Source organism: Schistocerca gregaria, chromosome 6, assembly GCF_023897955.1.
Source record: "Schistocerca gregaria isolate iqSchGreg1 chromosome 6, iqSchGreg1.2, whole genome shotgun sequence".
Taxonomy (NCBI): domain Eukaryota; kingdom Metazoa; phylum Arthropoda; class Insecta; order Orthoptera; family Acrididae; genus Schistocerca; species Schistocerca gregaria.
In genome coordinates this window covers 287,689,036-287,702,889 of record NC_064925.1, presented here as the reverse complement: position 1 = coordinate 287,702,889, position 13,854 = coordinate 287,689,036, and the positions used below count along the sequence as shown (strand labels likewise).

Genomic DNA, 13,854 nt, shown 5'->3' with positions numbered 1-13,854 from the left:
ATCCTTTACTGCCAAGCTAGTGTCACCAACAAACAGAAATATTTTAGAGCTACCTGTAATATTGGAGGGCATATCATTTATATAAATAAGGAACAGGAGTGGCCCCAACACAGATTCCTCGGGCACCCCCACTTGACTGTACCCCACTCAGGCACCACATAACAGTCATTCTAAACATTGTGAATAATGATCTTTTGCTGTCTGTTGCTAAAGTAAGAGGTAAACCAATTGTGAGCTACTTCCCGTATTCCGTAATGGTCCAACTTCTGGAGCAATAGTTTGTGGTCAACACAATCAAATGCCTTAGCTAAATAAAAATATATGCCTAGCGTTTGAAAGCTTTTGTTTAACCCATCCAGCACCTCAGAGAGAAAAGATAATATAGCATTTTCAGTTGTTGACTTCTAAACAGCCTTTCCAATAACTTTAGCAAACACTGATGGTATAGAAATAGGTCTAAAATTGTCTACATTATTCCTTCCTCCCTTTTTATAAAGCAGTTTTACTACTAAATACTTTAATTGTACAGGAAACTGACCATTCCTAAAGGAAAAATTGCAAATATGGCTAAATACAGGGCTAACATGTGCAGCACAGTACTTTAATATTCTGCTAGGCACTCTATCATATCCATGAGACTCCTTTGTCTTCAGTGATTTGATTATTGACTCAATCTCCCTCGTCTGTATCACAGAGGAGTATTTCAGACAACAATCTCGGAAAGGCATTTGCCATGAAAGTTATATGATTCCTTTGGAAACTAAATTTTTATTTAATTCAACAGCAATGCTCATAAAATGATTATTAAATACAGTACATATATCTGATGTATCAGTAACAGAAATATTTTTACTACGAACTGACTTTATATCGTTTTCCTTGTGCTGCTGACCAGACACTTCTTTCAAACTGACCACATGATTTTAATTTTATTCTGTGAATTAGCTATTCTATTTACTTACCACATACTCTTTGCCTTACTAATAGCATTGTTAAGCACCTTACAATACTGTTTGTAATGGCTTACTGCAGTTTGATTGTGACTAATTCTAACATTTTGATATAATTCCCACTTTATTCTACATAATACCCTTATCCCAGTAGTCAGCCACCTTGGCTGGCTATTACTGCTAGTAACCCGTTCGGAATGTTCTAACGGAAAGCAACTATCGGAGAGCATGAAAAATGTGTTACGGAAAGCATTATACAGGGTGTAAAATTTGAAATTTTCCTGGCGAATCAATTGTTCAAATAGATTTCGGGCTTGCAGCCGGTCGTCGTAAACTTCTTCGCACGATATTTCGGCTGGACAACTGCCAGCCATCTTCAGGTGAGCTGAACGAGGACTGACGAAGACGTTCTCCGTTCCGTCTTATATAGTGCGCACGATAGTGCTGCCGCCCATGCGTTGCAGTCGCGGAGACAGAAGAACCACACCACCCAGCAACAGCGTCCTCGCTGGTGGAACTGCGAAACTCAGGTGCCGTCGGTATTGTCGCTGGCCGCAGGTATGAGATGTCTTCTGGCGTCTTCGTCTCGAGAAAATTTCTGTGATGACGGGATTCCATGCATTATTCAATTGGTAACCACTGTCCCGGTTCAATAAATTTCCAGCACTGCGTATTTCAATGGATTCTTTAATAATGGAAGTTGTTGCTGTGGCCAAAATCGAAGTTTTGTAGTACTCCATTGAATGTCCGTTAGAAATACAATGTTCCGCAACTGCAGATTTACTGGGTTACAGTAGACGGGTGCAACGTTGATGTTCTGTACAACGCTCTTCCACAGTATGTGTTGTTTGTCCTATATAGGCCATACCACATTACACGGTATTTTGTAAATTCCCGCCTTCCGCAGCAACAGATCATCCTTCACCGAACCCAGCAAATCTGAAATCTTAGAAGGTGGACGAAAAAAACCTTTCACATGAAAAGTATTTAGAATCCTTGCTATTTTAAAAGAGATATTACCAACGAAGGGAAGAAACGCTAGAGACTTGGCTGGCGCACTCTCTTCTTTATCCACTTCCCGGTTCCTGGCTCTAGTTGCGAAGGCCCTGTTAATTTGCCGGGTCGAGTAACCATTGTCCCTGAACACCGTTCGTAAATGTGCAAGTTCCTTAGGCAAATTTTCTGCATCCGACACCGTGTGTGCCCTGTGCACAAGGGTTTTAAGTATACTCATGGTTTGGGATGGGTGATGGCAACGGGAAGAATGCAGGTACAAATCAGTGTGAGTCGGCTTACGGTAAACAGAGTGTCCTTCCATTCCTGGATGTTCTGGTTAAACGGAAGAGTGACGGCTCACCTGAAGATGGCTGGCAGTTGTCCAGCCGCAATATCGTGCGAAGAAGTTTACGACGACCGGCTGCAAGCCCGAAATCTATTTGACCAATTATACAGGGTGTTTATAAATGAATATTGAGGTTTTAATGCTTTATAATATTTATTATGTTAACTTTTATAAATGATATGTCAAATGAAAGAGCAACTCAAATAGTATTACCAAGAACCTTATAAATGTTCAATGTGAGCACCATTTGTCACAATGCACACATCAAGTCTATAGCCGAGTTCTTCCCAAACATTGATAAGTGTGTCTTCAGTGATTGTAGCAACAAGTGCTTCAATCCAATTTCTTAATTCAGGGAGGTCTGCTGGTAACGGAGACATGTACACACAATCCTTGATGAAGCCCCACAGGAAAAATCGCATGGTGTTAGATCGGCTGCACTTGGAGGCCATGTAAAGCAAGCCCTGTCATTAGGCCCCTTGCGGCCTATCCAGCACTTGGCTATAGACTTGATGTGTGTCGTGTGAGAAATGGTGCTCGCATTGAACATTTTTAAGGTTCTCGGTAAAACTGTTTGAGCTGCCCTTTCATTTGACATACCATTTATAACTGTACATTTAATGTAATAAAATTATAAAGTGTTAAAATACTGACATTCATTTATAAACACCCTGTATTTGTCATCTTTCTTATCAGCACCATAAACATCTTGCACTCTTGTTCCTTGACAAGGTTTAAAAATCTCTATATTTTTGTTGGATTAACCTTCCTACATAGTCAGTAATTATACATGACATTTATTTTAGGACAAAAGCCTTTTAGTGTTAAAATTTGTGCATCCTGGTCTGAAAGGCCATTCACCCTTTTACTAACAGAATGCCCATCTAATAATGAAGAATGAATAAAAATATTGTCTATGGCTGTGCTACTTTCCCCTTCACCCTGATTCGAAAAAAACACAATCCGCTTCAGATTATATGAATTTAGGACATCTACCAGGATCCTTATTCTTGAACCATCATATACAAAATTTATATTGAAGTCACCACATATAACTAATTTCTGGTACTTCCTACAAAATGAATCAAGAACCCTCTCTACCTTGAACAGAAATACTCTGAAGTCAAGAGTTACGGGACCTATAAACAACAACAATTAGAAGTTTCGTTTCACTAAATTCAACTGCCCCTGCACAACATTCAAATATCTGTTCAGTGCAGTGCCATGATATGTCTATGGACTCAAATGGAATACTGTTTTTACATACATAGCCACTCCCCGCTAGGAACTCTTTGCAAAACAGCCAGCTAATCTGGATCATGGTAAAGGAAGCCGATGAATTGTCAAATTATTTAAATGGTGCTCTGATATATCAATAATTTCAGAGTCAACATCTATAAGCAGTTCACTAACTTTGTCTCTAATACCTCCTATATTTTGATGAAATATGCTGATTCCTTTTAAAAAAAAGGTGCAGCTGTAACACCAACTATTACAGGAATTTTTCCGTGAGTGATCCCACCACCACCCACTACACTGTTACCCATAAGCTTTTGCCAGCTTCCCCTTGCCAGACCTATTGAGGTGCAGGCCATGCCTTGTCAAACCCAAAGAGGTCAAGGTTCACAGTGAGCTGTAGAGCCACAGAAGGAGAAGATAATTTCTTTTGTCTTTAATTAAATAAAATGGTATTTAGAATGCTCCGATGTACAACTCACTTGAGAAAACTAGAATGTTACAAGGAGACAGAATAGCTGGCCACTATTTACATTTGGGAAGCCAGATTCTGTGGACTGATGAAAGGCACACGTAAGACTACAAATATTTTTGTTTCCTGTCATTCTCACAACCTGTAGGTTCCTGTCACCCTAAGATCTGAGTGACCTATCGCTCCATTCTATACCCCCCCCCCCCCCCATCCCTCTTTCCTGGCCGAGAAAATAATTGTTTCAAAAGCTAGGAAAGAGATAGAGAAGTGCTGGAGTTGGAGCTGGGAAGGGGACAAATAGATGGAGGACAGAGAGTAGACTATCTCTGGGATGATTACATTGGAACCTCCATCCATATAAAACCTGCCAACCACCAGAAATTCCTGCATTTCAACAGCTGACACCCATTCCATACCAAGAAGTCCTTCTCCATACAACTTATACACTTGGGGTCATCACATGTGTAGTGATGAGCAACCAATGTACCAAGCGTCTCACTGAGAACTTCACAGGCTGAAATTACTCTACCAATGTTGTACAGAAACAGATCTCGCGTGCTTTGTCTCTCCAGTCGCCTTCCTTCTACTACCTACCACAAATCCACTGTCCAGTCACAAAACAGCACTCCTCGTGTGACTCAGTACCACCCAGAACTGGAGCAACTGAATCATATCCTCCACCAGGAATCTGACTACCTATCACCATGCTCTGAAATCAGGAATATCCTACACATTGTGCTTCCCACCCCTCTCACAATGATATTCTGCCACCCACCGAACTTATGCAATATCCTTGTCCATTCCTAATCCACTCCTACTCCCAATCCCGTGCATCATGGTCATTATCCTTGCAACAGACCTACAAGGCCTGTCCCATGCATCCTCCTACCACCATCTACTCTAGTCTGGTCACAGCCATCTCTTGTCCCGTCAAAGGCAGGGGTACCTCTCAAAGAAGCCATGTGATCTACAAACTAAGCTGCAACCGCTGTGCTGCATATTATGTGGGCATGACAACAAATGAGCTGATGTCCACCTGGATGGTTACTGCCAAACTGTGGTCAAGAGACAGCTGGATCATCCAGCTGCTGAAAATGCTGCCCAACATGATGTGCTTCATTCCAATGACAGCTTCACGGCTTGTGCCACCTGGGCCCTTTCACGCAACTCCAGGTTTTCTGAATTGCGCAGGTGAGAGCTCTCCCTGCAATATACTGTATCCTATGTTCCTGTAACATTTCTGGACTCCACCTTTCCTAGTTGATAGCTGATGGTTGGAGAGACAACACTGCTGTTACAGTCTGCAGAAACCAGTTATAAATGTTGGCCACTGATGAATTGTGTATACGAGTGGTATTGACCCCTTCAGTGTCAGTTAAAGCCTGAAGAAGGTACAAAGAAGAACTGAAACTGGTAGCCATATAATAAATGACATCTTAAGGACAGTTATATACGTTCCATTTTATTACATAAGGGAACAGCTGAAGCTCGTCATACCTCCAATCACAAAGATAGACATACAAAAACTTCCCTCGTCCCTGTCCTGCTCCAACCTATTTCCTTCCCTTCCACTAGACACTTGTATTCCACCAACACACCCACATCTTTTACCCTTTCTCTACTTCTCCCCCCCCCCCCTTTTTCTCAAGCTTCCCAACTGCATTTAGCTGCTGTATCTTTTCTCCTTAGTGTTCCACAAGCAGGTCTACATCTCTCCCCACCCCTACCCTGCTATCCCTCTCCCTCCGCACCATATGCCTCTTCCTCACTCCCACTATCCACACCAGTTTGCTGCTCCCATCAGGTGCAGTTGCAATCTGCAGTCCAGGCACAATGGCCGCAGACAGTTGTCGAGTGTGTAAAGTTGTAGCTGTTCGAATGTGTGTGCATTTTCTAGTTCAGAAGAAGACCTTTTGAATGCAAGCTTAAATATATAGCAGTCTTTTCATTGTGCTTGTCTACGACTCGACGTCTTCTCTGTGCAGTGAGAAGCAGCCTTTTGGCCGAAAGCTTAAATACATAGCAGTCTTTTCATTGTGCCTGTCTATGACTCAACATCATCTCTGTATGGCGAGTAGGAATCCATCTTTTTCATAATACTGTTGTAAATGGAAATAGTATGAACTACCACACCCTAGGCATATGGCACAGACCTCATAATCCCAGGTGACATAAATGAAAAGAATTTCCCACAGTTTTCTGACTAGAGAAACATAAACTGGTCACTGGGATTTTAATTTGGTTTCCTATCCATTATCTGACTGCGTGAGGCAACGATAACATCCCACCAGCAGAGGGGGGTCCCCGATTGATTTGGATACTGGAGAAAGGTGGCACAAATTTGTAATATAGGAAAAAGGTTCTGAAGTAATAAAAACGGAGTTACACAACCTAAGAATAAACATGAAGAACGATGAGGCTGCAGCTGCTGATCAGGGTCCGAGTTCAGGATGGGCCGGATGTGATGGCACGCAGACCACTTACGGACTGACTGGTGTTTCATTCTGGCAAGCCTCCGACTTAAAAATATAGTGTTATTATCACCTTTGCAGGATAGATAGTGGCTGGAGTTTGCCTGCTGGGACATAGAAACCAAGCACTTTTTTTTCATCCCCTAAACAAGTGCAGTGTCAGCTGTCTAAATGATGGGTTTTTCTGACACATGCCACATGAGGAAGGAACTCTTGTTTAAAACTTAAAGCACTGTTAGTGGTTGATGACAACTTGAATAAATTAACTCCCCTCAAAATGACGAATGCCAATATCAGTTTCTAGATTTTGCTTCTTCAGTATGTCAGGAATCATTATTACATATCTTCCTTTCTCCCTGAACTCTTTTAAGTAGTTTTGAGTCTGTCACCAGATTTATTACTTATGGATTACTACCCTATTCAGCCTCTGTTTTAATTTTCGGTCTTGTGCCCATGTGCATGTCACAGCACTTGACAGTCTTGGGGGGTTTGTAACAAATAGTGTTATGAATATCAGATTCATGTAATAATCTTGAGAAACAATCAGATTTTTTGTTTCTGAATAAAACTATGTGACTAGCTTCAGAGTTGAGCCCATTACTCAACATCATGATAACAAATGAAAACAGTAACACATATGGTAGCTGTTTGTGTGAACTTTCTGTGTCAACATGAAGTGAGATAGTGAAAGCATTAAAAGAGAACACCATTCTGCAAAACTCAAAGCACCTAAATGCCCAAGTGTCTTCCTTCACACAAAAGTTAAAATTATATGGGGAATTACTCACCAATCAGCATGAAATTCACTTTAGAGCAGAAATAACATATGAGGCGGCAGCAGTTTCTCACAGAAGTCAATTTCTGATATCTAAGACTTCAGAAAATGTTACTAAACCTGCCTTCTCAGTAATGGCGAAACGTGCAATTTAAAGATATAGTAATGCTATGAGTGTGCTTATTGTCATTTATAATGTATTTAAGATGCACAAAATCCACAAATACCAAGGGGGGAGCATATGGATTGTACCACTTATCTGAAATACCTTCCTGCTCATCAAAAGACTTCCTTGTATAACCTAGATTTAAGTGTGAAACCTGACTCTTTAATGTGAGCCTCATGCTAAGATACCTTAATTCTGTAATATTATATCATATTCAGTCACTTTGTAGTGATTTATATTTTAACACAAAAGGCAATACTAATAATAGTCACAGTCACATTCTAACAATTACTACAAATTAAGTGCAAAATTCCAATTTCAATCTACAACATAAATATACTATTAGATACATACCACAAGCCTATTTAACGTCCAAAAATACAAGCATAACACAATAACAAGGACAGAGATACAAGCTAGTGATTGCAGGCAGAATTACATAAGATCACACATCTCTGAGTAGAAGTGAAAGGGAAATAAACACAACAGAAGGGAGAAATTCTACACTATCCATTACAATTGTTAAATACATAAAATAAAAACAAGACAGAGGAAACAATATTTTAAAACTGAAACACTGACTATCAGTCATAACTTTTATTTATTCAGTTGTTTCTGATTTTGTATGCACAGCAAACTGTGTAAGTGATGATTAGTGTGTATGTACTTGCACAGAAATGACACTATAAATTTCTGAAGTCTGAAACAATGCAGCATCTCACACACGACCAGCATTATGTTTACAGTGACACAATGTATACCCTTGTTTGTACACAAATGCAAATCAATTAGATAATGCATACTTGTGAAACAATTTGATGCCAGTATGAAACAAAAGGGCCCAGCTTCGTTCAATGGATGACTGATCGTGTATATGATGAAGGCTATATGAAATACCTTACACTAATGTGCATGTGAGCACCAGCACTACAGACAAGGTATCAGCAGCACTTGTTTGTCTTATCACTGACAATTTATTACAGTAATAACTGTTATCCTTTTAAGAAAGCACAGACAATCAGCAATAACACAGCATTAACCCTGTATTATTTATGATAGTCTCAGCTTTCTTAAAAGGATAGCAGTTATTACTGTAACAAATTGTTAGTGATAAGACAAACAAGTGCTCATTCCCATTCGAGTACAGCCTATTACTAGACAAGTTTTGACATTGTAGATGGCAATGTCCCTGCCACACCAGTTCTTACTTTAAGTGTCCATAGCTCATATGACTTGAGATTGTCAATACTATGCACACTTTCTGTCCATCAAGGGTCATAAATGTGTACTATAATACCAACACCATCACTATTATCCTCATGAATGAGTACTTGCTAACAAAACCAACGCGTTACCAATCCAGATGAAGACCGTAAGTACATTTCAGACTGCAGCATCATCAGTGATTTGAAGGAATTAGGCAATATACATTTCAATAGGTTTTAATTGAAAAATGATGAATCTGATTGAGCAGAGACGTTTGTGACAAACTCAACCGCTGTAAATTGTAAATGTCCCAGAAACAGTCACTTCCTAAAAGTTATAAACCATTAGCAGTGTCCTGTGAGCATAACCTTTTTGGCTTGGAGTAGATGATGGTACATCAGAACGTGCCTGCACTACATTTTTCAGATTAATTAAAACAACAGTACATTTTATGAAGCTGTACATCAGAACATTATAGTTCTTGCAATTCACTTAGCTCTACTTACTTCCACTGAGAGTGTGGGAGTCTTCTTACATGCCACATGGAAACTTTGACTCCAAAATTTTATGACAGCCTCTTATGTATAACTCTTCATGAACATTTTTTCATGTGTGGTGACGTGTCATTTCAAAAACATTTCCTCTTCACTAGCCTGACAGTCCAGCAGCTGCTAACAGATTCTCACACATTGTGCTTGTGCTCTTCAATGTGTTTTGTTGAGCTCCATCTCACACTAACTGCGAAAGTTGGATGTGTTATGGATGACATCATATGCAGAACCACATGATTAATGTGCTTATGGCTTGCCACTTCATCAAAAATTGCTCCTTATTTATTCATAATCAGGTCACAGACTTTTCCAGTGTTAGCGTCAGTAATGGGTGTGACTGGACATTCAACTCTTTCCTCGCTCTTCTTTATTGTTCAGCTACTTTTGACTAGTCCGATCAAGCAGTAAACACTGTCATGATAAAATACCGTCCCTGTAGTATGCTGAAAGCTTTCTGTGTATTTGAATCACTGGCACACCTTCAGATCACAAAAACTGATTATAGGATACCATTCTTTACTGATTGAAACAGAGAATGGTGCAGCCATATGTACTTTGGAAGAATGTAAAGTGAACTGATGTGACAAGGCCAAAAGATGCCACTAGTAAAGAGAATGGTACCATCCAATGGCTAGAGAATGGTCTTAGCCACCCTGCCAACTTACATGCAACTAGAATGAAGATACTGAGTTACTTTCATGTAATGTGCTTTTCAACAACTTCCATTATTTACGCAATCACGATCTAGTACAAGGACATTGTCTTAAATGGTTCATCAGTGCCCAACAGCAGGTACTGCATAAGATCTGCAGACATACACAAGCACCCACAAACACCCAAAACAACCTTACTACCTTAGTTCCCTAATAAAATTAAGCCCAGTGTAGTTTGTGGTGACTTCAATGACTTCAGTTAAGCATTGTATCAGTGTCAGGCAGAAAATGTAATATAAAAGCAATAAAAATATGTAATGGAATGAGGAGACTACTGTCTGTCACTGTATAGAGCAAATGTTGAGAATAGTGAACCTGAATGTACACACAAATACAACAACACCAGAGAAAAGAAAGTCAAACTTACTACGAAAGAGTGGGTTGGGGGGAGGGGCAGAGATTTGAGCATATGAAGAGTGATATGTAAGAGTTTATCATGAAACTTTTACTTCAAAGTTCCACATGGCACGTAAGAAGATTCCCATCCTCTCAGTGGAAATAGATAGAGCTAAGTGAACTACAAGACCCATAATGTTTTGATGTTCAGCTTCATAAAATATACTGTTTTCTGCCACTATAGCCAATCTGCTCTCACCGATGGCTGGTGAAAGCTTCATTATAGTAGTAATTAAAAATTGCAAACACTTATGAATATGAAACTCTCAAACATTATTATTATTATTATTATTATTATTATTATTATTATGCAAGCAACTGCTATTTGTTGAACAGAAAAATCCAAGAATGATAAACAACACAGCTATAGTCTAATAGTTATAGGCTAAAGAGACAGAGGAATGGAAAATGTGTTGGGGATAATAATGGAAAGATAGGACTGAGGAAAGAAAATGGCATGTGTGAGATGCAGATGTTACAGATATTAATTAATTGGGGATAATAATGGAAAGACAAGACTGAGGAAAGGAAATGGCATGTGTGAGATATTGCTTTTACAGATATTAATTAAGTCATCACATAGGGCTGATCAGCAGGAAAACCAACATAAAGTTAAAGATTGAAAGTTTTCTGTAGTCCTCTAAAAGTCCGTGACACATTAGGCCAGTAAAAGGATTATCTGTAACATCATTTTTATTATATGTATTGTTCTCAGCACTGAGATGTGCTGTTACACGGCTATCTCATCAAACTATCATACATGAAAACTGTTTTACTTTTCTTCATAATGTTTTGGTACATCTGGCGTGACAGTTACAGGGTCCACCAAACAAGCCTCCACATACATAACTTAAAGGGTTCCTATGTTTTTTAAATGTATATATAAAAATCATGGTGTACACATACATCAACTATATTGCAGTGAAACCCTAAGCTATTGCAAGAGAGCACAAGGTAAAATAAGAGGAGTGCTCCACAAAGAATTCTATTGTCTCAGATCAGAAATCTGAGTATTACTGCTCAATTTGTCTGTTTTTTCTTTCTTTTTTTTTTCCTGGAAGTCACATCAAAACAAAATTTAGGTGCAGTACACATCTTTTTGCCCAAATAGCTAATGAAACTATATCAAACTTCAAACTGCTTTTCTTGTAAAGGTATCAACTGAATTCTGTAATTTTATTAGTAATAGTGGAAAGTGGCCTGATGAAAAAACTGGAACCACCCCGTTTCTGCACAAGATTCATAATGTGGATAATTACCTACTTTCAGTCCCAGGTATTTATTATGTTTGATTTTACTGTGTATTTGATTATGTCACTTTAATGACAATTCTCTGCCAGACATTGTATGCACTGTGTTTTATTGATGTTTAGAGAAAATGTGCATTCTGCAAGTCACATAACTTACTCCACCAACTCATTCAAATTTTTCACAAAGCCACACACATCACCTGTAGATAGCAGTTCTTTTTTTTTTATTCTGTCTAGTAACAGTCTGATTATATATATATGAAGACAATCGGTGCATAATGAACATAATATTCTGTTATGCACACACCACCACTTCCCTTGCTTCAGGCAACTTAAGGAGTTAAAAATTTCTGCTGCTGCTGACCCTAGAGAACAACCTCCTGTTGCAAGTTTTCTTGATATAATGGTACCCTTTGCTTTGCTACAAGCATGTTTCTGTGTTGCACACAGAAAATATAAGAATTTCATGAGTGTATACAACAGGAAAGATATGCCTGTTAACACCACAGTACCACAAAGGGTCTATACATCTATATGTTAACATCACCGAGATGCAAAATCAAAATTTTTCTCAGAGGCTGAAATTCATTGTCTTATGGTAGTCACATTTTCCCCCCACCCCCCTCCCTCCATTTTTAAAGAAAAAAAAAAGGAACCCCCTATTGGTAAGACAGGAAAATAGGCAATTTTATATAGCTCACATATTTGAAAAATGCAACTGATTTACCTGAGGAAGCTGAGGATGCTGTTGTTGAGGTCTCTGTGCTTGCGCCAGATTTGCTTGGTGGTGACTGCAGTGGTTCTGGTTTAGCAACAGCTTTTCGAGTTCTTGTCTGGGCAATTGCTTTTGATGCAGAATTCTTCACTGGGCTTAACTTTGGTGGCTGTGTTGCTTGATCATCACTTTCACTACTGTTCTCGGGACTAAATATGCTTTTAGTTTTTAGTTTCCTCTGTGTTGTGGAATCTGCCTGTTTACTTGCAGCAGCAGACTTTGTAGTGGTTTTTTCGGCTGTCGACTTAGCATTGGCATTTGAGCCAGATTCTTTTACTCCCTTTTGTCCTGATCCAGCATTGTTTTTTGTTGTGTTAGCTCTAGAAGGCTTCTGAATTGGAGTAACAGTGGCAGTTGCTTTTGGTTTTGTTGAAGCTTTCCGCTTCACAGTTGGCTTCACAGGTGAATCTTCAGACTCTGATGAACATGCAGCCGTGGCATTAGCTTTAGATTGCCTAGTTTTTGAATTTGAAACCTGCGACTTCTCTTTAGGTTTTGCAGTCTCGGTATCATTTGAAACTGTTGTACTTTTACTACTCTTGACAGGTGAGTTTTTCTTTTTTGCCACTTTTCTAGTGTCCGAATCGGTCGACCCATTTGCACTCTTCTCCGCACTACCCTGTGATGTCGACGTATTCTCCGTGTCTGAAGAACTTGAATCAGAACCACTAGAAGAAGATGAACTCGAAGATGAGGAGGAGCTGTTACTTGAACTAGACGCCTCAGAGCTTGATGCTGCTTCCTGAAAGCAAGACATAATCAGGTTTATGCACAAAGACACAACACAACACATAATAAAATCACAATCACAAATTACCAAAAATGTAATCTAAACAACAGAAGTGTGTGAAAGATATACAAACAAAAATCTGACTTACACAGACATTTGTAAACTGTCTTGAAAGCAGATACACATAGAAAAGAAACAAACAAAGTCACATAAACAACGCTGATAAGAAAATGAAGTTTTATACAAACACGAGTGTTGCCATGCAAAAGCAATACACACTAGTAACACTTAATAACATACCTTACAGGACTGATAAAATTAGTTTTGTTATAACAGTAGACCGTAATAACCCAAACGCTGACCTGACATTATGAAGCATGTCTCTAATTTGTTTTGTAAGTTTTTACCATTTACAATGAAAACATCGGAGGTTCATTGGAACTGTTAGTTTTATGGGTTATTCTCTGGTTAGAGAGCATGCTGAAAAGGAAAGAAATATTGAATGTACTTAGCTGTTGTAAATGTGAAAAATAACTAAGCTAGGAAAGGGTAAATTTTTTTGAGTCCTACATAAAGTAAAATGCTTTACATGGGATTTCTCTCTTTGTTATCTAAGTTCGTATCACCACTAGATTAATGAGTAATGAGTACAGAAATACTGCTCTTTTACAGAATGTGTACATAATGGGAGGCCTCAGTTCTGAATTCTAGCAATGCAATTTAAAAGCAATTTTCAGATGTTAATTAGAGTCAAGCTGAAAATTAATGCTACAACATTAATTATGTGGTAAATAGAGTCACATTCACTAAAACTGATTATG

At 38.9% G+C, this 13,854-nt stretch overlaps 1 protein-coding gene across 3 annotated transcripts in view; it reads right to left on the bottom strand.

Annotated features, from left to right (window-relative positions):
• The window catches only part of LOC126278209 (histone acetyltransferase KAT7), a 504,982-nt gene that overhangs the window by 473,083 nt on the left and 18,045 nt on the right, over positions 1–13,854 (bottom strand). For all 3 annotated transcript variants that reach the window (XM_049978143.1, XM_049978144.1, XM_049978141.1), the window contains one exon: positions 12,256–13,045. In XM_049978143.1, the coding sequence (XP_049834100.1) occupies positions 12,256–13,045 (790 nt within the window). The remainder of the gene's footprint in view (positions 1–12,255; positions 13,046–13,854) is intronic.